Here is a 24,563-nt window from a genome sequence, read left to right on the forward strand (position 1 = left end):
ATTTAGCTGAAAAGTGGATTGTTTGGAACCAATAAATTTCACTTCATTGATAAAGCATCAAGCCCTGTATATTGGCATTTATCTTTGACAGTCAACAAGCCATTTCATGAAATCAAAGATTATTATATTTATGTATGTATGCATGTATTAGGTACTTATATATTTTTTTTTTAATTTTGGAAATAATTATAGATTCACAGATAGTTGCAAAGAAAGATATGGGAGGTCCCCTGTACCCTTTATCCAACTTCCCCCCATGTTAACATCTTATATAACTATAGTTCAATATCAAAACCAGCATGTAAATCATAGAGCTTATTCAGATTTTGCCAGTTATACATGCATTTATTGTGTGTGTCTGTGTAGTTCTATGCAGTTTTTATCACATGTATAGCTTCTTATAATCACCACCAAAATCAAGAGGCTTATCTGTACCACAAGATTCTCTTGTGTTACCCTTGATTATTATATTTTAAAGGGACCTGAGGGGTCATCTACTCTAACCTACTTATATTGGAATGGGGAGTGATTTGCCACAGGTCAATGGGTTAGATGATGATTGAGCTCCTAGTCGAATTTCAGAATGCTATGTCCTAAACTAGACCAGTTTCAGGCATCCCATCTTACATTCTCAATTTTATAAAGCAGACTGTTGTTCTACAAGTTTGAAGATAAGAGAACTGAAGCAAACACAAGTTTCAAAGTAAATGTGTTCATCACAATTCTAGATTTTTTAAAAAATCTGATATTCTATTACTGGTTGCATAATGGGTTAAAGGAACATTAACCGTCAATGTAAGCATTAGATTGATATTTCAGACAAAGCATGTATATGTTGGAAGTAGTCTGTGTTGCTTCATAGGGACTCAACGTGTTGTAAGAGGGAGAAGGTAGGTAGTAAAGGATCCCAGAGATTTAGCTACAAATTGTGTAATTCATACTCTCCACACAAAGAATTGAATGTCTTCTGCCTTCCATTCACACACAAATGCCCCAGATAATTTAACAATTCTTTTCCCTTTCCAGTTTACCCTTTAATTTCATTACCTCTTGTAAAACTATTGTGGTGAGGTTTAGGGGGGGATTTGGGAATTGGGGGTCACAGGATGTGATTTGACCCACACACCTGTTCCATATCCACTTTGGAACCATTTTAGATGCTACTCACTTTGGGAATGAATCTGGTTATAGAGGAGTAGGATAGAAATTATTTGGAAAGAGTGTAGGACCAAAGACTTTTCTACTATATCAGCATCATAGAAATTAGAGATGTAAAAGACCCATTAGCTGATTTGCCCTATTTCCATGGAAATTGCTGCGAACGTTTTTCAGAGACCTAATGTATTTTTGTTTAAAATAAATGGGAACTCAGTGTAGATTCTTGTTAGAGCTTGAAACTGCTGATGGTTGTGTTTTCTGGGTTGTTTTTCTTTTTAGATCTACTTGACAGTTTGCATAGCTAATTATTGTGTTCTCATTTGTTTAATGCTAGCACTGCTGTAGGCTTTTTAGAATGGGGGAGCACTACTCTAGTTTTAAAGTATATCAACTAGCTGTTAAATCAAGGAGTATAAGGGACAGAGAGAATGATTGTGTGTGTGTGTGTGTGTGTGTGTGTGTGTGTGTGTGTGTTTTGGAAGATGAGTCAAAGTTAAAGCAGCAAAGTGAATTTTAAAACTGCCAGGCTTTGGTAGCTAATAACAGCTTTGTGAAGGTTTTGTCAGTAACTGAATGCAGGACATTGCAGGGTCCCTTGTCTCATTTCATGTAGGGCACTTTGTATCATCATGGATCATTTGCAGCAAATGATCTAAAGAACATATACTCTTAGAAAACTAAAGAACATATACTCTTAGAAATCCATATTTTTTTTTTTTTTTGCTGGTGAATGATTTTTTTTATTATTGGCTTAATTTTCATAGTGCAAATGGCGATGGAAAAAGCCTTGAAATTTGAAGAGAATTTGTTAAGAATTTTTTCTTATATCAAATAGATAACTTTAAAACTTTCCAATTTTAGTGTTCTGTAGGTTCCATTTATGGGAGGAAAGTGTTTTTATCAAGAATCACTGCTTTTATTGGCAATGAATCATGAGTTCCTTGTGAGGGTTTTGGAATTTAGAAGCATCAACTGAACCATTTAAGAGCAATTAAGATAGTGATGGTTCAAATGAGATAAAATTGCTTCCTTTGTATGTCTTTGTGTTGTTGGTGGTGGCGGTGTCGCTTTCTGGGAGTAGGGGCATTTGATTTAATGACTAGAATTACACATTTTAATCTTCTTTCCTGCATTATAGGATGGGACCTTTTTAAAAAGATCTTCCACATTTCATTAGACTGAAGTTTGCTTTAACTGACCATCCCTAAATAATTATCATGCTTCTTTAAGGATACATCCATTTTGAATGAGGAACTTAATTTGAAATTCAGTAGAAAAATTTTATAGCTATTTCATATTGGGAGTACAACTCTTTGTTTGTAACAATGGCAAAAATGATTATTGTTGAATTTATGTATACAGCTTCCCTTAGAGCAGCCAAACTGGTGAGATTGGCTAGCTAAGAGTAGATAATGAATGACTAGGTCTCCATATTTGCATAGATAGATAGAGAGATAGATAGATAGGTAGAATTTTGTAGTTTTTGATTGCTATAAGCAACAGAGACAGTTAGTTTTAAACCTTTCAAGACACGATGAATGGCATTGTGTGCCTAGTAATTTGAACCTCCACACATGAACTCGGTTGAATGCTTGAGAGCTAAGATGAAACTCATCCACATTCTTGCAAGCCATTGCCATGGCAACATACTTAAAATTTCCAAGGTCTGTCTCCCTCGAGTTTGCACCTGCAGTTACCTTATTGTGAAACAAAAAGAAGGCTTTCCAACTTGAAAATGCTTTGGAATTGTTCGGAGTATGTTTTGAAATAAAGTGAAGTTTAAAAGTTGAAAACCAAAATAGAACATTCAGGGAGAAAGTACATTTGCGTTCTTCATGCGATATTTAGTTTTTTTCCCCTCCTACTTCACAGTATTATTCTAGGCAAGGGCAAATGTGGATAGTCAACCTATTGTGGTTATTAGGATGTTGGGTTTTGCCCACTTTAACAACAAATGTGCTGCCTCCCAGTAGGCTAGAGGTAACACACATGTGTGTCTTATGTAATAACGAAGGTGAGAAGAGCTAAGATTTATTTAGTATTTATTATGCACCAGGTTGACGAAAAATTAATCGGTCAAAACTGATTTAAAAAGAAATGGAAATTTGTATTTGAGCCAAATTTGAGGATTATAACCCGGCAAGAGCATCTCAGAATGCTCTGAGAACTGTCCCATTGGTTAGAAGTCAAGGCACCGTTATATAAGTTTTTTTTCTTTTTTTTTTGCGGCACGTGGGCCTCTCACTGTTGTGGCGTCTCCCGTTGCGGAACACAGGCTCTGGACGCACAGGCTCAGCGGCCGTGGCTCACGGGCCCAGCCGCTCTGCGGCACGTGGAATCCTCCCGGACCGGGGCACGAACCCGTGTCTCCTGCATCGGCAGGCGGACTCTCAACCACTGCACCACCAGGGAAGCCCTATATAAGTTTTTTGAGACAGGGCTGTACATCAAATGTTGTATTAATGACAGTTCACATAATTCAGATCTACGCGTCATCGTGGTGTGGGTCACGTGACCCCTTAGAAGATCAAGAAGGAGTGCCATCTTTTAAGGAGTTGTCGTGTTGATGCTAGGAGAATGTTGCTGGTTATGGTTGAGCAGGTATTTTTGCTCACGTGGGAGGTTTGGTCGATGCATAATGAAGATACACAAAGCACAGTGTGGAGACAGAGGAGGCCAAAGGGCAGAGATGTTTTGTTTAAATTTCTCTTGTCTTGCCATAAAAATATAACTTTTATTTCACAACCGGGAATAGTGCTAAGTAGTTCATCGATCATGATTATCTTAATTCTTACAGCTACACTGCCAAGGTTGCTACTGCATCCTTCCCGTTTTATAAATGAGAGGTTAAGTAGGTCACCCAAGTTCTAATAACTCCAGATTTAAACTTGGGTCTGAGTCTAATATCCATGCACAGAGTCACAGGGGAGCATTGCTAGCATGCTAGCATGCGTACTAGCATTCCTCAGTTTCTCAAGTGAAAAGCTGGTCCTGGGAAACCAGAAGAGGGGCTACCAGATCTCTCTCTCTCTGGTCAGGATGCACTGAGTGAACCACTCACTCTGGATAAATGTAGTTGAACCCTTGCATGTCCGCATCAGGTTCTACCTTTAAGTACAAGCCAACAACCCCACTCCATCTTTTCAGGAAGCAAGGGGGTCAAAGACAATAAGGCAGCCACTTTCCTTACTACATTGCTCATCTCCCTCCCTGCAAACTCAGAAGAGCACCAAGGAAGCTTGGCTTCTATTTGACTAAATGTTAGAGAATAAAGATTCAGGTATTTGGAGTCTAGTTCCAGTAGAGTTTCTTGGAATTAATGAAGAAAAGCCTATTTGAGAATTATCATAGTAAAAATATTACTGGGTGCTAACTTACCAATAAATGCACTACCTTCATAAGGAACTTGGCATTTTGAGGAAACTAACAAGTCTTGTGTATTTTAAGCCATGAGCCCGGACTCTGAAGCACCTGGGCTTTCTCGTTTGAGAGCCTCTGTGACCCTGTTTCTAAGATAGTTAGAGAACATTGGTTATCTGATTATCTAGATTTCCAGCTCAAAGCAGATATGAAGGAGCAAGTTTGAAAACAGAAACCGGACTCTACAAAGCCTGACAGTGACAGACAAAAGAGAAAAACTAATAAGAGTACACATCAACTAAAAAGTGGAAGAGTAGTTTGAGGACCTATGGAGCAGGACAGGGATGCTGTTCTCTTTGGCATCTGAGGTCACTGCTATGTTGCAGGTAGCACTGATGCTCATAACAGCGTTACCAAACCATCAAGAGAAGCTTGTCTTTCTGTTTACGTGATGACACTTAAATGATTCCAAAAGTTCTCATAATGACAAGTGACATTTTTTGGTGAATAGAAGGCTTAATTCTTATTCTTAATCAGCAGGCATTCCAGTAATGAGGATGAAGAGAAGGTTAAGGGATTGCAGAGGTGTGTAAGGGAGGAAAAGGGCTCATCCAGGTGGAGAGGCGTGATAGCAACTTCAAGGAAACACGTCAGAATTGAGAGGAACTGATTGTAAATGCAAGGCGGAAGAGAGAAAAGCTATCCAAAAGAGGACATGGCTAATTACTCGAAGATCTCAGGGAAGAGTTCAGACACAGATGCCATCTGATGAAGTGTGCACAAAAAGGCAGACTCTCTCATGAGGCTCCCAGCCTCAGTAGAAGGCAGTTAACAAAATTCTCCTTCAGCATCTGAATCTGCATTCTTCAGGTGGTCCTTAGTGGGCTTTGCAGGAGCTACTCAGTGCTCACCAGTCTGGCAGCTCCAGTTGATGTCAGAAGGCCACATTACGTTATCTAGATTAAGGCCTTGCTTAACGTTTTCAATTAAACCTAGGGAAGAATTGAAAAAGACAAATCATGTTTGAGAAACTTGGGAAAAGTGACAAATTAATCCTGCCTCTATTTTCGTCTTCACTACACCCAAATATGAAACTGAAGGAGTTGGATGCCAACTGGATGGAGGGCCAGGAGACCACAATCTATTCCTGAGCTGGACACTGTCGGTGCAGTGATATGATACTGCACTCCTGACTGTGCCGACTTAGGGTTTCCGTCTCTTTACTAGAAGGGAACTGGAACAGATAACTCAAGTCTCCAAACTCTGAAAACAGTAGGATTTGATAAATGCTTGGTTACATCATGCAGCTAGGGAGAAGAGAAGAGCAGCCCCTTGGCTTTTCAATACACTGGTAGTTATGATGTTTTTTGAGGTGTTTTATAAAGAGCTCTCACTTCAAATATGTAATTTACTCTGTTTATAGGATGTTTAAACATAGAAGTGGGAATTTAAGCCAGGAAATTATACTTCCTTTGTGAAGGGAATGTCTGTGTCTGAAGATCACAGAAATCCAGGGCTAGGATAAACTTCTCTTCCCATGTTGCAAGGAGAGCAAAGTGACAATGTGTACAGAGCCAGCTGTGTCTACATAGTAAATACTCTCGACAGTGTCTTCTAAGTGCCAGCCATTGTGCTAGACGTTGTGCCTATCTAGCCCTAGAGAATTTCATCCTCATAAAAATTCAAAATAGGTGTAAATAACTTCCTCTTTACATAGGAAGAAACCTAAAGAAGCTAGATAATTTGCCCAACATCAACAGCTAATAAGTGGCAGAGCTGGGATTTCAGCCCAGTCTGTCTAGCTCTAATACCCATGCTCCTTCTATGCTCGGGGGTATAGAGAGGATTTTCTGCTTATAGATGGCCTCCATTTGTCATACACCTGAAGTTCTCCAAGCAATTCAAGGGAGGGAAGTCTGGTGCCATATTATATTCCTCTTCTGTATAACCCCTTGTTAATCAAAAGTATTCAATAAATGATTGTGAATAGATGAATGAATTAATGAATGAGTGAATGCATGGAAGAATCAATCAGAAGATACAAATTTCGTGAGTGCATTCTGTCCTGCACTTACGTCTTAGTCTGAATTTGATGGCTGGTCTCAGCCAGCCCTTATCTTCATGCAATTTATTTCAGGAAGAAGATAAAAGTTTCATCCTGCAGTTAGATTTTGAAGGAGAACATTATAAAGGCATAGTTTCCTTATAATCCAATGAAAGTATTTACAAGGTAAGACTATGGCAATAGAGTTCAGGGGAAACTGGAAGAGTTGGGGGTATATTATACAGGAAAAAAAAACCCAGCATGGCAGTCAACTATTTTTTTTTTTTCTCGGTCCTTTCTCTAAGGCAGGCTATATCTTATTGCTTTCTCAACAGACAGGGATGCTTCATAAAAGCAGGCAGACCAACTTATTGCAAGACATTTTTACCTTCTCCTTCCTTCTAACTTTTAGTCGTTCTCTCTTTGCAGTTAAAGATAATGTCACTTTTTGCTATTTCTCTACCATAAATTTCCAGCCATGAGGTATAATGTAAAAACCAGTTACAAAGTTTCATTGTCACTTCTAGAGATGTTAGAAGGCAGATAAAATCTTTGGAAAAGTGTGACTTTTGCCACAGTTCTCATCTCCCACTCTTAGGAGTTATACTCCTGGAAAATAATCGATACTTGCTCGCTCTTATTTGGAGATTTAAAGAGCTGTTATAAATGAGCGATTGTGGCAAACGTACACCTAGGTGTAATGAACTTAGGGAGGATGAACATCAGGAATAAGATTATTTGAAATGATTCTACCAATGCAAGTGTCGTGTGTAATATATCTTCTATTTTTTAAGTCAAGAGGAATCCTTCATTCAACTTTATTAATTCAATTTTCACAATCATACTTATCTTCATCAAGTGCTTTTATTGAAATTACAGATACTTAAAGAAGATAAGCCAGGTTTTAGAGCATGATAGCATTTTTTTTCTCTCTTTATTGACATATAATTGACAAATTTAAATTGTTTAAGGTTGATGTTTTGATACACATATACATTGTGAAATAATCACCACAATCAATGGTGATGACATTTTAAATCAACTCTGTTGAACTGTGATAGATGTGATAGATGTTCGAGGGCTATAAAACGCAGACATAAATTCTGTCCCACAGAAATACATGAAATAAAACATACACCTACGCAGTTCCCAGACTTTTAGATTTAAATATAATTTGGAAAGGCGCACACCTCTACTGTTCTAATGCACTAAGAAAATATTGCTCAGTGTCTTACGAGAGTTAATTCGCATATTATCAATCCATATAGGGAACACGACCATGGGCTATGTTTTGTTATAACTACAGATACGACCACTATAATAAGAAGCGTTGTGCGGCATGGATCACACTTAGAGTCAGCCTCCTCTTCTTCTCCCCTCAGCTCCCCTCCCTACTGCTCCTTCTCCTCTCTGTCTGTTTCGCTGTCTGTCTGTCTGTCTCTCTCTCCTTTAATTAGCAGCGTTTGCTACGTGATCTCTTTTTTCTTATTTTCTGTTCATTTAAATGCTCTAGATATAATAGGGTATGATTTAGAGTAAACTCTGGAGGCAGGCATAAAATAAATCAAGTTGTCACAATCTTCCAAGTCCCAGGAAAGTGAATAAGGAGGAGAATTTTGAGAGAACTCCAGTAACCCTGCATCTGTGCAGTAACTCTCCCGGAGCGCTGACATGGAGAAGAGGGAATCACAGTGCCAGGTGTGGATTGGCACTGCCCATCTTGTAGGTTACCAGTGAGACTGAAACATGGGCACTCAACAAGCAATGCCGAAGTGAATCATATTCTGATGTAAAAGAGATCTTCCCAAGAATAGCAACATTTATGTGAGGGGCCAATTCAAGTGAGAGATACAGATCCTATTCAACTGAGGGGACAAGAGGATTTCAAGACATAAAAATGAAATATATTCAGTTGGGTGGATTTTTGGCTGCCCTCTTTAAGCACTCCCCAGAAGTGTTCTTCATATTGTCATGTAAGGAGCAAAACTAATTCTGTATTAGTTGTAATAATAACATATAAACATTGCTGCGTGAGGACTTTCATATTTACAGAGTGCTTTCGCACATATCAAAATGGATCCCCGGGGACTTCCCTGGTGGCGCAGTGGTTGGGAATCCGCCTGCCGATGCAGGGGACACGGGTTCGATTCCTGGTCCGGGAAGATCCCACATGACACGGAGCAACTAGGCCCGTGCGCCACAACTGCTGAGCCTGCGCTCTGGAGCCCGCAAGCCACAGCTGCTGAGCCCATGTGCCACGGCTGCTGAAACCCGCGGGCCTAGAGCCCATGCTCCGCAACAAGAGAGGCCACTGCAATGAGAAGCGTGCGCACTGCAATGAAGAGTAGCCCCGGCTCTCCGCAACTAAAGAAAGCCCACATGCAGGAATGAAGACCCAACGCAGCCAAAAATAAAAAATAATTAATGAATGAACTGAAAAGACTTTTAAAAAAACATTAATTAAAATAAAATGGATCCCCATAATATCCCTGTGAGACAGAGAAGTTGTTTTGTCATATACAAATGATTATATATATACATTTAGTCACATATATAGTATATATATACATGCATAGTATATATATTTGCCTATATAGTATATCTATTCTTATGTACTGTCGAGAACACAGAAATCATTTCAAGATGATACATATTACTTATGAGATCCAGGTTGAGACTTGATATATATTTTCCATTATTGCTAAGCATGTAGCGAATTAAACGGAAGTGGTTCAACAGTACAACACCCCAAATCACATGCATATTCTAGTTTCCCTTTCAGCATCTCCACATCACTACCAGCATTCTTTGGAGGTCTTACACTCCCAAGTTCTAATTCGTGAGAATCCAAGAGAATAGATATTCCAAATCCTCCCTGAAAATTTAAACTTCACTTTAGCTTTTTCTTTGGCCAGCTCTCCTATTTGCTTTGGCTAAAAATGGAAATGCGGTATGAGCATAGAGGTCATTAGTAGCTCAAAGAAAGATAAGAATTTATCTTTTTTAAAAAATATAAATTTAATTTCAAGCTTCCTGACACCAGGTTTTTATTTCGCAGGTTTACTCTTTTGCATAACTTTGCAAAAATATGTGTTTGTTTCATTAAGCAGGAATTCAGTTCCTTTCTTCCTCTCATAATTTCCTTTCTCTGTGGCATTATTTCCATATCCCTATCTTCCCCTTAAAGTTTTTTCCTGTTAGGATGACCACTATCAAATGCATATGAAAATGCATGTTAGAATGAGTAAGATATTTATGACCTCTTTACATGGTGAGTTTTTCTATCCAACTCACTTGCACTGTTCTGAAACCATTGCATACGTTTTAAACAGGAAAATTCTGAAGAAAACTGAATGGCTTTCAAGTCTGTCTTTTTCCAAGCAGACAGCTGATTTCTGGTCACTTTTTGTAATAACCTAAGGCATCAATTGAGGGGAAAAAAAACATTAAAGAAATGTGAAAGCTGGTCATTTTCAGGGATATTTCAGTTTTGCCCTAAATATTCACGAATGCCAACGTTCAGACGTTCAAATCGGGTAAATGAACATACAAATGGGTATTTTTTTTGAGCAGGCACTTAACTGTAACACTCAGAATAATAGCACCTCCACCTGCATTCCGCGCAAGTGTGTCGTTGGCGGATATTTAATGAAGTAGTAGATGTGGGAGCACTGTTAAATTTCAATCAAAATAAGCTATTAGAATTGATTTTGTTATTTGTATTAATGAGTGATTTGTTCTTCTGCTTGAGAATAGAATGGGCACAATAAGTTGTTCGCAGGTAGGAATCACAATCTGTGCCTTGTCAGGTAGTGACCATATTTTGTGCCCACCAGAAAATGCTATGGATAGATGAGTGACTGATTCGTTGGTGACTAATTGATCTTCGTATTCTTTGTTACTCGTGTGCTGGAGCTAAAATTCATCCTTCATGTATTGAATCTCAGTTTACTATTTTTATTTTTATTAGATTAGTGAGCATGGGACTGATATCTTTATGTGGCATCTGCTACTCAGAGAAACAAATGACAAATAAGAACCAAAAGCTTCGCTGAGACAATGGAAACTACCATGGAATCTATGCAAAGAATAGGATTAACTAAAATTACCAATTTGACGTATTTGTTTAGTGATTTGATTTGATCAAATTGACCCACTGTTGGGGAATTCTATATATGTATTACAATTGGGTTATTTTTCTTGCAGTTCTTCCTTTTGGTGAAAATTGTGACTTCCCCACCTCCTAGAAGCTTCTTGCCCCATAAGTTATCAGTGCAATGGTTCAGACCTAGCTTGAGGAATTTGTGTCGCTAATTGTGAATCCTGGTATTTTTCTTTTTTCAAGAAAACACATCTAGCAATAAATCTGATAAGGAAGACTATCAGATTCAGTGCTGTGAAAGGCAGACAGCAATGTTCTCTCTCTTCCAGAGCAGCTTCACGTAGACAAAAGTATCAGAACAAGTGTCCATCAATTAGCCAAACATATCACATGTCAGCTAGCACCACACTCAGTCCATCAGTTGTCTCAATCAGCTCAGTATAAATGTCCATCATAGCAGTGAGAGATTAGGCTAAATACTGTTAACACGAGTGAGCACCATTGCTTGAGACAATTTTTTTTTTTTTTTTTTTTTGCCGTACGCGGGCTTCTCACTGTTGTGGCTTCTCCCGTTGCGGAGCACAGACTCCGGACGCGCAGGCTCAGCGGCCATGGCTCACGGACCCAGCCGCTCCGCGGGGGAGCGGGATCTTCCCGGACCGGGGCACGAACCCGTGTCCCCTGCATTGGCAGGCGGACTCTCAACCACTGCGCCACCAGGGAAGCCAGAGACAATTTTTTTTTTTTTGTACATTGTATTTGGATGTATAGCTGGATAGACCGTCGCAGTTTAGAAGCAAAGTTTCAATCGAAATTTTAGAGTAAATCAAGAATTTCTTTGTGGGCATCCAATTCATAATGGACATCCTTTTGCACAGTTGGAGTATGTTCTTTTTCTCACAAAGCAGATTTTTGCTGGTAGAGTTTTCTTGTGGGTCTTTTCATCAGAATTTACCGGTCTTCAGCAAAGCTGTTTACCATGAGGAATAAGGTCTAGGAATGCTAGTCTTAGCAAGGATATAATATTACAGATTAAGTTTATCCATCCTCTCATCCTGTCTTTTTAGCACACAGATATGCAATTGTGCTATATTCAAAAAAGTGAATATGCAGCAAATTCTACCATTAAAGGTGATGGTGGGGAAAAAGGCTCGCTGTAGAGCAAAAATACAAAGAACAAAAATACATCAGTGTTTCTCTATTTTCTAACCCACCAAATGGTCTCTGCCTAATAACCCTGGACATTAAAAAAAAAAAAAAACTGGTCTAACTTCTTACTGTACATTAAGGACATCCTTTCTCCCCCATTCTGATTAAATTTTCCTACCCTATACAGGTTGGTGTTTATCCATATGACATGTGAGTTAAGTTTCAGTGCCTTTATTTCCTGAATTGTGTGCAAATCATTTTTTTCCCCTAAAGGTAAGGAGACCTAAGTAGTTTCAGTAGACATTCTGAACAAGAACAGACGTTTGCCATGAAAATGTCCACACCACTCTGAATTAGGGAAGATTAGGCACTTTGACCTGTGAGTGGTTGAATGCACAGTTAGGGACCCTCATCTAAATGGACGGTTATGTAAAGCTAATGCTTTTGCTCCATCACTATTCTGTCTCCTTCAGAAGGTTGTCTCTTTTCTGAAAAAGGTTATAAACATCAGAGAAAAGTATACTGAAGAACAGAATTGATTAATGTGACATATTTGAGTTTCTTCAACAGCATGTCATAGGGAGGCAGTTCCAAACACGGTGAATTAAATTTAAATTACACAGCTTTGGCTAGAAAATTGTTTGGTTAATTTAGCCTCTGAAATGAATCCAATAATAAACTAGATTTTAATTTCTGAGAGAAAAATATGAAAACAATGTGTATTCATTTTATCAGGAAAAGTGCATTAAAAACTAAAATATAGTTGTACAATAGGGTCGAATTTGCACAGTGATATTTTTCCTACTGTAAAAGGCTATAGGAGGTACTGTCTATTGTATGACATCTTTTGTTATTTTAGGTACTGTGTTTTGTGAAAGATGACACTGAGAACATTCTCTAACACTTTCTGTTTGCTGTGGAATTGTTTGGAAAGGCTGTTGAATTTAAATATTAGGTCAACTTTTAAAACAAAATTTAACTTTGCAGCCTAAATAACTTAGTCTGCATGAAACACTACACTGAGCTACACATTTCTAGTCCGTGAATTTCTTTTAGGAAGCAACCTTTATTATTTATATTCGATGTTTGACTTCTCATTCAGAATTTGAACCTAGGCAGCAAAAGATGGAAACTTAGTTCAACAAAGTACCAGTAGAGCTACTGTATTTTGATACAAAAGCTAACATGAGATCTAAAGTTAAGAATAATTCACATGTACAACTTCCAGTTTAATGTCTAAAATTGTATTGTTTATAAATATAGTGCAAAAATATTAAATTGGTGTTCCATTCGTGAAACAACAATAATGTTGGTAATGTCACAACTTTTATAAATAGTTAAAAGGTGGTCCTATTCTAGGTACCTTTCATGTATTAAGTTAATCTTTACAACAACAGTGACTATGCTCTCCATTTTTTTCAGATGAGAAAAACAAGGTACAGAACAGTTTTTAAGCTTTTAGAGCAGAGTTTCTCAACTTCTGCACTATTGTCGTTTGGGTCAGATCATTCTTCGTTGTGGGAAGGCTGCCACATACGTTTTAGGATTTTTTAGCAGCATCCGTGGTGTCCATTCTTTAGACGCCAATAGTAGCTCACCCACTCCCACCTCAACCCAGCCGAGACAACTAAAATGTCTCCAGACATTGCCAGATGTCTTCCCAGGTGGAGGAGGGGAGAGGGGGCAACATCACTGCCAGGGTGAGAAGAACTAGATTAAAGAACTTATCCACATCCTCCTCCCCCCCTCCACCAAGAACAAAAATTCCTCAAGGAAAATGAACAATTCTCTTGGAACCATGAAATTAATTTTTAAAAATATGCACTGTGGTTTTCAAAAAAAGGTAGCTTTCCACTTGAAGTTGGCTTTTAAAAAACAGATTATCAGCTCTGGGGCGAATTGGAACAATTGACATGCCAGACCTCATAATCCAATAACTTGTTATTATCAAGTCAGTTTGGATGTTATCCTGCAAGATGTGCTCATGCCAGGAGGAGGATGGATTCTTGCCTTTTAAAGCTCACTGTACTGAACGATACCTACGTGACTATCACACCAATTGCTAATGGCTATCACTGGCATTAACAGTTACAATTCTAGAAAAACTGGTATTTGAACTTCTTTCAAAATGACAGCAGCAAAATAAATTAATTCAGTCTCCCAACTGTGTTAGAGGAATTAAGAGCAGAATAACATGAAACCATCTCAAAATACTATTAAATGCTTGCATTTATTTAAAGTTATGTTTTGAAGCACTAGCATCTGGACAAATTCTTTATTCTTGATTAATTAAAGACCTTGTACTTGAAATATTTTTGAGCCTAATTTTGCCACAAACGTGCATCATCCCTTGTCTCCACTTTTCAAAATAGCGCAATTCTCTTAACATTTATATATTTATACTTTACCCTCTGACTATTAGACACTCCCTTAATAAAAGTATATCATATATCTGATTTTTCTTTAATTTAAGGCCTTTATTATTGTAATTCTACTTTTAAATAAGGACTTCATCCGTGTTGCAGTTCTGAGTATCATCTAGACAATTATAATCTCCTTAATCCTTAGCCGATGTAATGAGATATTTTCCTTCTTGTACCTTGAATTCTCTCTGTATTACCTTAGCATTAGCCAGATCTGGTGCAAACCTTCACAGTTTCCATGCAATATCTGTGCTGAGTTGATTGCTGTTTATAAGCGGCAGTAAAGAACAACCTTTGGTGCTTGTAAACGTGTTGATTATGTGACTAACTGCTAGGTTTTACACACTCTGCTTTTTTTATTACAGTGATGGTTATCTTCTTTGCTGTAAGTGCAGTGAAGCAACTAGAATGTCAGAAAGAAAATTGTCACCTCTATCCTATTTGCTGTAAAATATCATTCCCCCCAATACACGCTTCATTTATTCTAAAACCTTAATGATGGAAAGGACAATGGGGAAACAATACCTGCTATCTGAGTATGACAAAGATGAGAACTTCGTAATGAGTGTGAAAGCTCAACACAAATTTTAAAAAGTACCTTCAGTGGATTATATTTGCTTCCCTTTTTGCATCAGTGAAAGATATTCTCTGTTTAATCTGTGTTTCCTAATAAAGACAAGCTATATCTCAAAGATACATCAAATTCTACCTGGTCATGAATATAAAAGGTTATATAGTTGTTCTGCTTTTAGGAAGCCAAGCACAAGTACTGATGCAAACCTTGTAGCACTCCAGGGCGGTAATAAATTTCAAATCATCTGTTTCTGCCAGGCTGTTTTAAACCTCTGTCTGCTCCTGGGTGCAGCTTCCCTGGGCAGTTAAATGGATGGGTATGTACAAGTTGGCTACCACCATTTCCATATCCTCATGTAAAATAAGCTAGAATCAAGTTTTCACAAATATGTCAATTCTTCTATGAGGGATCTAAACTAAGTTGAAGAATGTAAGCTCTGTGTCCTCGGGAAGGGAAATAATTGAATTTGGTTTCTCGATCTGTCAGGTAAACACAAGTGGTGTTTTACTAGTCCACGAGACAAGATGAAAAGATCTGTTAGGTCCCTTTAAATTAATCTACCGAATGTGTTTCCTTTACAGACCACAGATGACATCCTTGTGGCCTCAGCGGAGTGTCCCAGCGATGACGAGGACATTGACCCCTGTGAGCCGAGCTCAGGTGGGTTAGGTTAGTCGACTTTTTTTCTTACTTTCTTTACTTTACTGTGAATCTTTGTTGCATGCTATAGTCCCTAGAAGATCTTTGCATTTTTGTCTAGAAGTCCACCCTATGAAAAAATGCCTCATTGTGAGATAAGAGCTCTTAGTTTTTTTGTGTGTGTGTGTGGTACGCGGGCCTCTCACTGCTGTGGCCTCTCCCGTTGCGGAGCACAGGCTCCGGACGCGCAGGCTCAGCAGCCATGGCTCACGGGCCCAGCCGCTCCGCGGCATGTGGGATCTTCCCGGACCGGGGCACGAACCCACGTCCCCTGCATCGACAGGCGGACTCTTAACCACTGCGCTACCAGGGAAGCCCAAGAGCTCTCACTTTTTACGTGGGTACATTTCCCCACATTTATTTAAAAAATAATTTTTAAAACAAAACCCACAAAGATTATGTATTCCAGAAGAAGCAGTGGGGGACAGCACACAAGGCTGGTACCTTACTGTTCACATTCCATTAGCTCATGATATAATTTTCAGTATAACCATATATGGGGATCTTTCTTGGGTCACCCATAATAAAATTATAAAGTTTAAAAATTGCATTGCATTTTGGAAAATTCTTTGACCTTTCTACTCACAAAAAGTCCCCACTACTCACTCTGCCAGCAAATTATCTTAAGTGATAAATTTCTGAATTTCAGAAGTGAGAGTATTATGGCAATAGTAAAACAAACAGCAGGTACAGCCAGTCCTTGATGCATTTAATAGAGAAATGTCTGAGTCTTCCAATGTCTCCCTAAAATTCAAGTTCATGTGTTTTAACTGTAGGTGATGCATAGTTTCTTCTCCTTCTTTGTGATATGGTGTGACTAACACATCAGTACTGCTTTCCTGCAGCCCTGTACCATCAAGCAGTGGCTGTGGACCCTGAAAATGAACGGATCAGAGCCTGGGTTTGATTCCAAATATTCGTAATACCAAGGATTAGGGTCATTTCCATTAGTTTCCTTTGTAAGCAGTGTTTCTTAAAATTCAGTAATTGTCTTGTTTAGGTTAACAAAACCATTGAGGTAGATATGGACTAACCACTATTGGATAACTCATGACCTCTGTAGATGTCACCTATAACCACAGGAGAACTTCATGTCACGGTAAAATAACTAATCTGGGATTCTTGTGAAGAATATCATTCTAATCTACTTGTTCTGATATTTGGATAAAAAATGGTTCGGGATGCGTATCTTACATCTCCTTTTGAATATCACTTCTACCCCTGTCCCCCCACTGATTATAGCTACTTACTCTCAGCACTTAGAGCAGCTACTGAGTGCCAGTGAGGAGCAGAAGCTCAGCTGTCATCTCTCAGCAGGAGAAGGTTTGGGAGGTCCATTCTGGTTGTCTTCTCGTGTTTCTTTCTCTCACCTCCATCCCACACATCAAAATTCTCAGCCTCCAGGCCCATCTTTCATACACAGTTACTAGAAGAGGATCTGATATAATCTGATGATCATGCATTCAATTCCTCCAGTTTCTTGATCTCTACACCATTCCCTTTTGGTTGTCTAGACAGATGTGGTCCCTTCATGATACCATCCTGGACCACTTTGTCAAAATCCTGCTTTTGTTTTCATTGGTATTCTCATTCTCTCTGTGTTAGTCAAAAAGGAAAAAAAAAAAAAAAAAGTTACTGCTTTTTTGTCCATGACGTCAGTCCATCTATTTGCCTTCTCCCTCCCTCAAATTTCTCCTTTCCCCATTTCTCCTATTCTCACATGCCCAACCATGACTGTCTCTTTCGTAGCTTCTCTAAGATCTTCCAGCATGGGTCATTCTTAAGTGGAGTCTGGTGTTTGTTATACATTGATATGTGTGTGTGTCTATATTTGTGTTTATATTTGCTTTTGTTTTCCCAGTTAGCATGAGAACAGTTGATACTTTTTCCGTTTTTTCCACTCTATTAACACAATGCTGAAAACAGTATAGGTTCTTACTAATTATAGTACTGGCTGGTTTTCCTCTGGGCTGAATCCTTCTTTTCCTGTTTGAGTGGAGGCTATCGTCCTCTTTATATAGAGTCCTCACTTTGAGTACCTAGTAACTCCAGTGTAAGAAGTCTAATTGCACTTAAAATTGTCACTTTTTTTTCCTTCTTGAGCACAGTTAAATGATCCAGTTCTTCTAGCCATTGCTTCTAGGTCTTACTAACCATTCCTTATAGACCAGTTTACTGTCTCTCCCTTTCTCGGGGGACGCCAGCCCTAAGCACAGGATGGTGTGGGTGGGGAAAGAGGAGAGAAAGAAAGAGAAAGATTACTTTTTTTTTTTTTTTTTTTTTACCATTTTGACATCCTCCTCTCTTTATTCACCTGGCTTTGTTAAATATTATAACACCGTGGAAAGTGAGGAGCAGCTTGTTAATAACCACACTCCAGATACCCTTTCTGCTTCTTCTCTTTACTAATTTATCACTTATCTGAAAGAATCGTGTTTACTTTTCTATTTGTTACTTGTTTATTAACTTATAGCTTGCATCCCCGCCACGCAAGAAGAACAGCTCCGTGAAGCAGGAACTCGGTTTGCATTGTTCCACACAAGACTTGTTGCATGAATTTTAATTTTGTTCCACAGCCCCAAAGTCTGCTGTCTGATATACAAGACACAGCAGCTACTGACCCCATCTGATGACAGCTACAACACTCTTGTACCAAGGCTAGTTTAACTCCTCATCCTCAGTGTTTCTTTCCTTACTCTCTAGTTTTCAATTTGTCAATTCCTCTTAAGGCTTAAACTTCAGATTCTGTTGCTTTAATGGCATCTTCCACTGTAGGCTTTTCTTGTGATCTTACCTCCCCTAGATAGTATCTTGATAGTGTAGTCCATGAATGGTTTCCCTTTCTATATTACATTCTGTAAGCGTGATCTCTTTTCTACATTGGATTTTTCTATCCAATTCCCTATAATTTTTTTTCATGCCCAACTTTAATAATTCATGCAGTGTTGCTCTTTCGGCATAATTGGCTCTGTGTGACAACTTCCTGTGAAATTCTTAGTTCACATGATTTTTTTTTTCCTATTTTCCAACTGTTTTTTTTTTGCAGTTGAGGAGTCGTTTTTGTTATCCTCTTATAATCTGAATATTGTTTTCTGCTAGGATAGCCCTCCTCTAGGTCTTTGTTTCTTAATGTAGTATGTACTTGTTCTCTTAAATAGCTTTCTTCATACTTGCTTTGTGTCTTGAACACAAATATAAAATAACATGATCAAAAATTGCAGTCGCTGATGTTATTAGACTTTGGATACTGTTAGATATATCTCGATAAAAATCACGGTGGATATCAGCAGGTTGTATTTTGGAAAACTGACTTTTTAGGAAAGTAATATATTGGGTTAAATATTTAGAACTGGATATGCCTACTATACACTTTTGCTACTCCTTAAGCAAGTGAAAGCAGATATTTTTGTAAAGAGATGCATAATTACTTTTACAGGAAGATTGCCCAAATCTTCTGTGTATTTCACACTAATGTCTCTCAGTCTCCCTGAATATTTACATATGAAGTTTCTCTAATCACCGTGACCCAAAACTCTTCCAAAAATGATTTCTTCTCTGAAAATGTGCTATGCTTATCACTTAGGTGCTTTCCTAAGGCTATTAATGAATCAAACAGGAAAAATCTGGCATCTTCTTGAACACAAGTAGATTAATACCTTTTATGAAGTGCTTGATAAATTGAATTGCCATTTAATTCCACCCAGATCTCTTAACGAAGAGGGACATTATATATTTGGTGGATTGTCAGTTTCACCACTGACTGAATAGTGTTGAGAACTATTGTGCACCCACTGCTCTGTTAAACTCTGGGAGAAACAAATAGGAACTGCACCTTCAGTCCCATTTTACAAAAGGACATCTTTCATTCTACCCCAGACGCTTTTTCAGCTATTCTTTATGAGGAACAGGCTCTTCATCTTTGACATTAAAATATCACCTGTTTTTCAGGTGGTTACAAGAATTAAAACTAATATATGTAAGACGTCTACTGCAATGCCCTGGCATAAAGTAGAGCATAAAGGGTGGCTTTTCTTTTTCCTAATTCGGTTATATAAAAAAGAATATTTTTCCCTTTTACATAATGCTGTTACTTTTCCCGGCTGAACATCGGTGGGCAACCGATGCAACCATTCAGGCCTCCTGATGGGGACTGTACATGTTGAAACTAGATCAGGAACAACCCCCCGGGTGGGAACACATGGAACTCAATTATACTTGATTCCAGCCACACTGTCCCGTGTGGTTAGCATCAGATGATAATTTCACATTGGTGTAAACAGTGTTTTAGAATACGAGAGGGTGGCTGTTCAATTCAGGAGGTCTAATTGAACCCCAGCTCTTAGTCGACAGGTGGAAATCAGAAGCAGCCATTGGTAACTAGGTCACAGGCCAACCTTGCCCTAAAACGCCTGGTTTCAGCTGCCTGGACGTGTGACAAAGTGGATGACTTTTCCTTCACACTTGTTCTCAGAAACACTTGCTCCTTCTGTGCTTTTCCCTCAGCCTCGAGACATGGTTGTTAGATTAAATGAATTAATGTATGGAAAGCATGTTATAGAACAAGGCCTTGTTCATAATAAGTGCTACATGAGTGTTTGCTGTTATTACTATGTGTATTATATAAATATACCTATTTTCCAAGACTCCTTTTTTCACAGGAACATAAGTTTTTGTAAGACAGACTGCTTCGATTTATTAATCAATTGACAAAATGGCAACACTACAAACCACTGATGTTCCACAATGACCCTTAATCATGTCAGTACATCTTGATTTTGAGGCCTTCTTCTAAATAGCTCCTTTTCTCAAAACTCCTGAAGAAATTTGGAAAGGTGTTTTGTATGCTGATATCTGAGACCTAAATGGAGATGATGACCCTCTTTGGTGTGGGAACTTCTGATGAAAAACTAGTTTGTCATTTGTTACAGAGAGGACAGGATCAGCTTCTTGTTTCCTGGGAGCCCTATTTAGGAAGGACAGTTTCCTCTTAGATGTATAATGCTTGGAATGATATGTCTGTTCTCTTTGTGTATGTGTGTGGGCAGGTGGTAGCTAATAGGATATTGGGCCACTCTCAAATCAGCTAAACCTTTGGCAAAGGAGAAAAAGAAAAGCTCTATTAAATAATTTAAAAACTGGTGTAATTATAGGAGAAGGAAAGGAATGTCATTTGGGGGGCAAGCTCTTAAACATTAGTTGAACCAATGGGGATGAGGTCATCGGTACAGCCCCTCAAAAAATACTGTTAGTTGCCTGTCAGTTGATCAGGGTTCAGGTTACATGAGTAAAGATAGATCACAGTGACAACTAATATTTAGTGAAGACCTGTTCTGTGTTCATCGTTGTTCTCAGTACTTTGTAAACATTATTCTATTTCATTATTTGGCCAAACTGAAATATTTTCATAGCTAAGGAGATTCAGAGAGATTAAGTTACTTTTTGTAATATGAGAGAGAGAATATGCTCTCTAGTTTAGGAAAAGTGGGGTTTTAATTTCTTGGAATGCAGAAGGTTGTTCTTTTAGAATTCAGGCACCTCACAAATATAAGATTAATTTTTTAAATGTTCATTTCAATAATTTCCATGGCTGGCATAAATTTAAATTTGATGGCGAAAGGTCCTTTACATGTATTACTATTCATTAGGCTAAATTTGCTGCCATTACTCTGCAATTTCATGTGGTTTTCCAGTGTGCTATTTTGAGAAAAGATCAAAGGATTTCTATTGAACTGATCCCATTAACCACATTAGGAATAAAGATATGTATATTGAACTAGGTGTATTTTTTTATTAAATAACTAATCACAGTCACTTAAAGGAATATATTACTCATTAGATCATATTTTTAGAGCCTGATTAGAAGATAATTTTGTCCTACATTTAAATTGGGGGTACTTATTATGTAATTATTCAAAAGCGAGTTTAATTAGCCTGTAATAGCCAACACATCGCTGTTAACATGGGGAGTTTTGAGGTGCAGCCAACAAAACAGCAGTAATGAGTGTTTCTGGAAACACCTAGAGCATCTCCTGAGCAGGGTCAGACCAGAGTCAGTGGCGAGGGCCTAGCTAATCATGTAATCATGTAGGTGCAGGACAGGGCATCTGCAGTTTGGGCTCTGATGGGCTAGGTGGCTTTCAGTGTGTGACATGCTGGTGGAAGAACTGCTTTTTTCCATATTAATTCTCCAGACAACTGGAATAAAAATGAAATGCTGTATGGTTAAAATGGAAGAAAGACATTAGACATCATTTGTACTTTTTCCCGTTTTTTCTGAGAACAGTAATGTCAAAACAAAAATTACATTGGACAACATTAAACAGACAAGGGAGATCTATTCAAGAGGATTGCAGTAGAAGGAGCCCAAAATTCAATCCGAGCTCAATTCACTGTGAAAAACAAAACAAACCAAAACTGGAAAGTTTTTAAGAGCTGGGATAGAGGGATCATAGACCTTAGACCTTCTGTGTTGGCTGATTGGCTTCACCCAAAGGAAGAATAAACCCTTTCCTTCAAATATCTTCAGGACTGAAGGTAGCTTTATGAGTTGGAGTAACACGTACCCACTCAAGGTAGGCTTCTATTTTCCCCACAGAAATTGGAAGGTGGGGAGCTGTCTTCCTTGAAGGTTATATTTCAAAGCGAGGGCTCCTAAGTCCTTGAGAAAAATAGTCCTGGGTTATAACACTGAAACGAAGCTTTAAAAATATTTACACATCAAAGGTAGAGAAGGAATTTGGATTTACCAGTTTTCTAAAGTAAATGCTCTAAGGAAAGGGAGGCCAGGGCCCTAGAGGCAGGAAGAAGCCTGTCTAAAGTTTGCCCAAGCCTAAGGTCTTGGTCAGTGAAGGCAATTCCACCTTTTCAGGCAACTGATTTCCTTTACCAAAATTAGTTCCTACCAGGAGATCAGTAGAAAACAAAATAACAAACAAAAGATGGTTTCCGTTTGTTTTCAGAACACAGCCATTTTTACTTAACGTGAACTGTTTTCACCTTTCTATGATTTGATAATTTTTGTTTAACAGTATAATGGAGTGAATCATTGTCCCACATTGGAAAAACTTCAAGAGCATTGTGTGAGAATTGTGATATGCAACAGGGAGTGAGTATTAGTTATGATGGTAACTTTGGAGTCAGATAGAACTAGTTCGAGTTGCAGCTCTTCCTGGTCTTGGGGAAGTGTCTTAGCATCCTTGAGGCTCAGTAGCCTGTGCCAGTGAACCCATTATCCTAACTTGTAGTGAGGCCCCTCACAAGGCAGACAGATTTCCAGATCTGGGTGGAAAATAGGTACAGTCCCTTTTGCTGTTAGAGACAGCGGGCTCTATTCACACATGTAAACTAACTGTGCTTGGCCACTTACAGTAATTACTTAGCAAATAAGTGAGTTTGCTGAGTTAGATTAAGCATTTACCTGAAAGTCCACAGGGGCTTCCTTGGTAGTCCAGTGGTTAAGACTCCGCTCTTCCGCTTCAGGGGGCACGGGTTAGATCCCTGGTCGGGGAACTAAGATCCCACATGCCACACGGTGCGGTCAAAAAAAATTAAAAAAGAAAAGAAAGTTTGCAAAAAGTGCATGACTGCTAATGCAGAACCGTCCTACAGTAAGTAACAGAAAAAATCTACTCAGTCATGTGTATACCATAAATTTCTAGGCAGCCTACATATATCCAGCCTTAAAACACTAATAACCTTTCACAAGTCCTTATTAGAAAATGCTAAAATACCATAAGAGCCTTTCTAAAGCGTGACGTGTCCTGTTGAGCTTTGGAAGGAGACAATGAGATACACTGCCGTGCTTTGAAGTATTCACCAACCTTGAAGGAAGAAATGCGGCATAGCTTTAGAAAAATAAAGGGTAAGTCTACTTCTTATGGAAACATGAAATGCAGGAAGAGTGAAACCATGTTTTCTTGTAATTTGTGTCCAGTATCTGCGCTGATAATGAAATCGGTTTCCTGTGGAGTTTTCTTGGCATTTATTAATTACATTTCCTCAGATGGTATCAGAGGTAAAGCAGCGTATTCTGAATACTACACTACAGGGCATGCTGCCCCCGTGAAGAGCCAGTACACTTTCTTTGTTGGTTCACGTGCTTCAGAGACCAGCAAATGCTACAATAGGCTTTAGTCTGCAGGTCTCATCTCATGTCACCTGACTTGTTGGTCAGATCACTTTCATCATTAGTAGCTCCTTACCCACCCTCAGTATTATAAGAAGCCTGGCATTAGTAATAAGAAAGACAAGAGTACTTTATGAAATTCAGGTAAAAAAAAAGGATGTATTAAAGATGCCAGTAGAGCCAGAGGCCATCAATTAAATTTTAAAAATTAGTAGAAAGAGAAGGAGCAATGTCACCACCTCTCTGAGCATACTAAAATCTTACATTTCATTGACCAGACTTTGGAAAGCAGACCGAGTTCACATCCCAGTTCAGCCGCTTGCTGTATCATCAGAAGCAAAACATTGAACCTCTGTGTACTTGACCTTTTACATCTGCAAAATGACGTGAATGATGTTAAATACTCAGGATGTTGTTATGCTGAAAGAGACGATCCATGTAAAGCCCTCAGTGTTGAGTCTGCCACCTAGAAACTTCGATAGTATGACTTAGCTTTTATTAGTAGTACCAGCAGATTAACTGAGGAGTCAACCATATTATAAATGGAAATAAACCTATGGCCACAGGCAAGAAGGGGAAATGTTAGTAATTGGCACTTTAGCATCTACAATAGAAAGCTTTTTAAACTCTTTCTGAATTCTAGCAGCATCAAACTTTTCTCAGTAGCCACTGTGAAGCTAGTAAGACAAGAGCAGTGCTTCAGTTGGATGAATGTGGGTTGCTAGGATGGGAAGAGGGCACATGTCATCTGCTATTCTTAGTTTTGGAGGAAAACAATGCAGGTCGCTGCCCCACAGAGCTTTTGAGAGAAGGAATGATTCGCTTTCCTGCGTGCTATTATAATCGGCTTGCTCTGCCTCCTAAAATATTCGGAACGCTCTGGGCTGCGTGACTTAACCAGGCAGAGCCGCCACACACACCCCCTCCCC

The 24,563-nt window shown here is 38.7% G+C and overlaps 1 protein-coding gene across 23 annotated transcripts in view; it reads left to right on the top strand.

Moving 5' to 3' along the window:
• Window positions 1-24,563, top strand: part of NRXN1 (neurexin 1) — a 1,127,862-nt gene that overhangs the window by 1,089,634 nt on the left and 13,665 nt on the right. For 14 of the 23 annotated variants that reach the window (XM_065890668.1, XM_065890670.1, XM_065890678.1 and 11 more), the window contains one exon: window positions 15,392-15,479. In XM_065890668.1, the coding sequence (XP_065746740.1) occupies window positions 15,392-15,479 (88 nt within the window). The remainder of the gene's footprint in view (window positions 1-15,391; window positions 15,480-24,563) is intronic. The other 9 variants (XM_065890685.1, XM_065890672.1, XM_065890673.1 and 6 more) reach the window with 2 other exon arrangements.

The sequence above is a fragment of the Phocoena phocoena genome, chromosome 14 (assembly GCF_963924675.1).
Source record: "Phocoena phocoena chromosome 14, mPhoPho1.1, whole genome shotgun sequence".
Taxonomy (NCBI): Eukaryota; Metazoa; Chordata; class Mammalia; order Artiodactyla; family Phocoenidae; genus Phocoena; species Phocoena phocoena.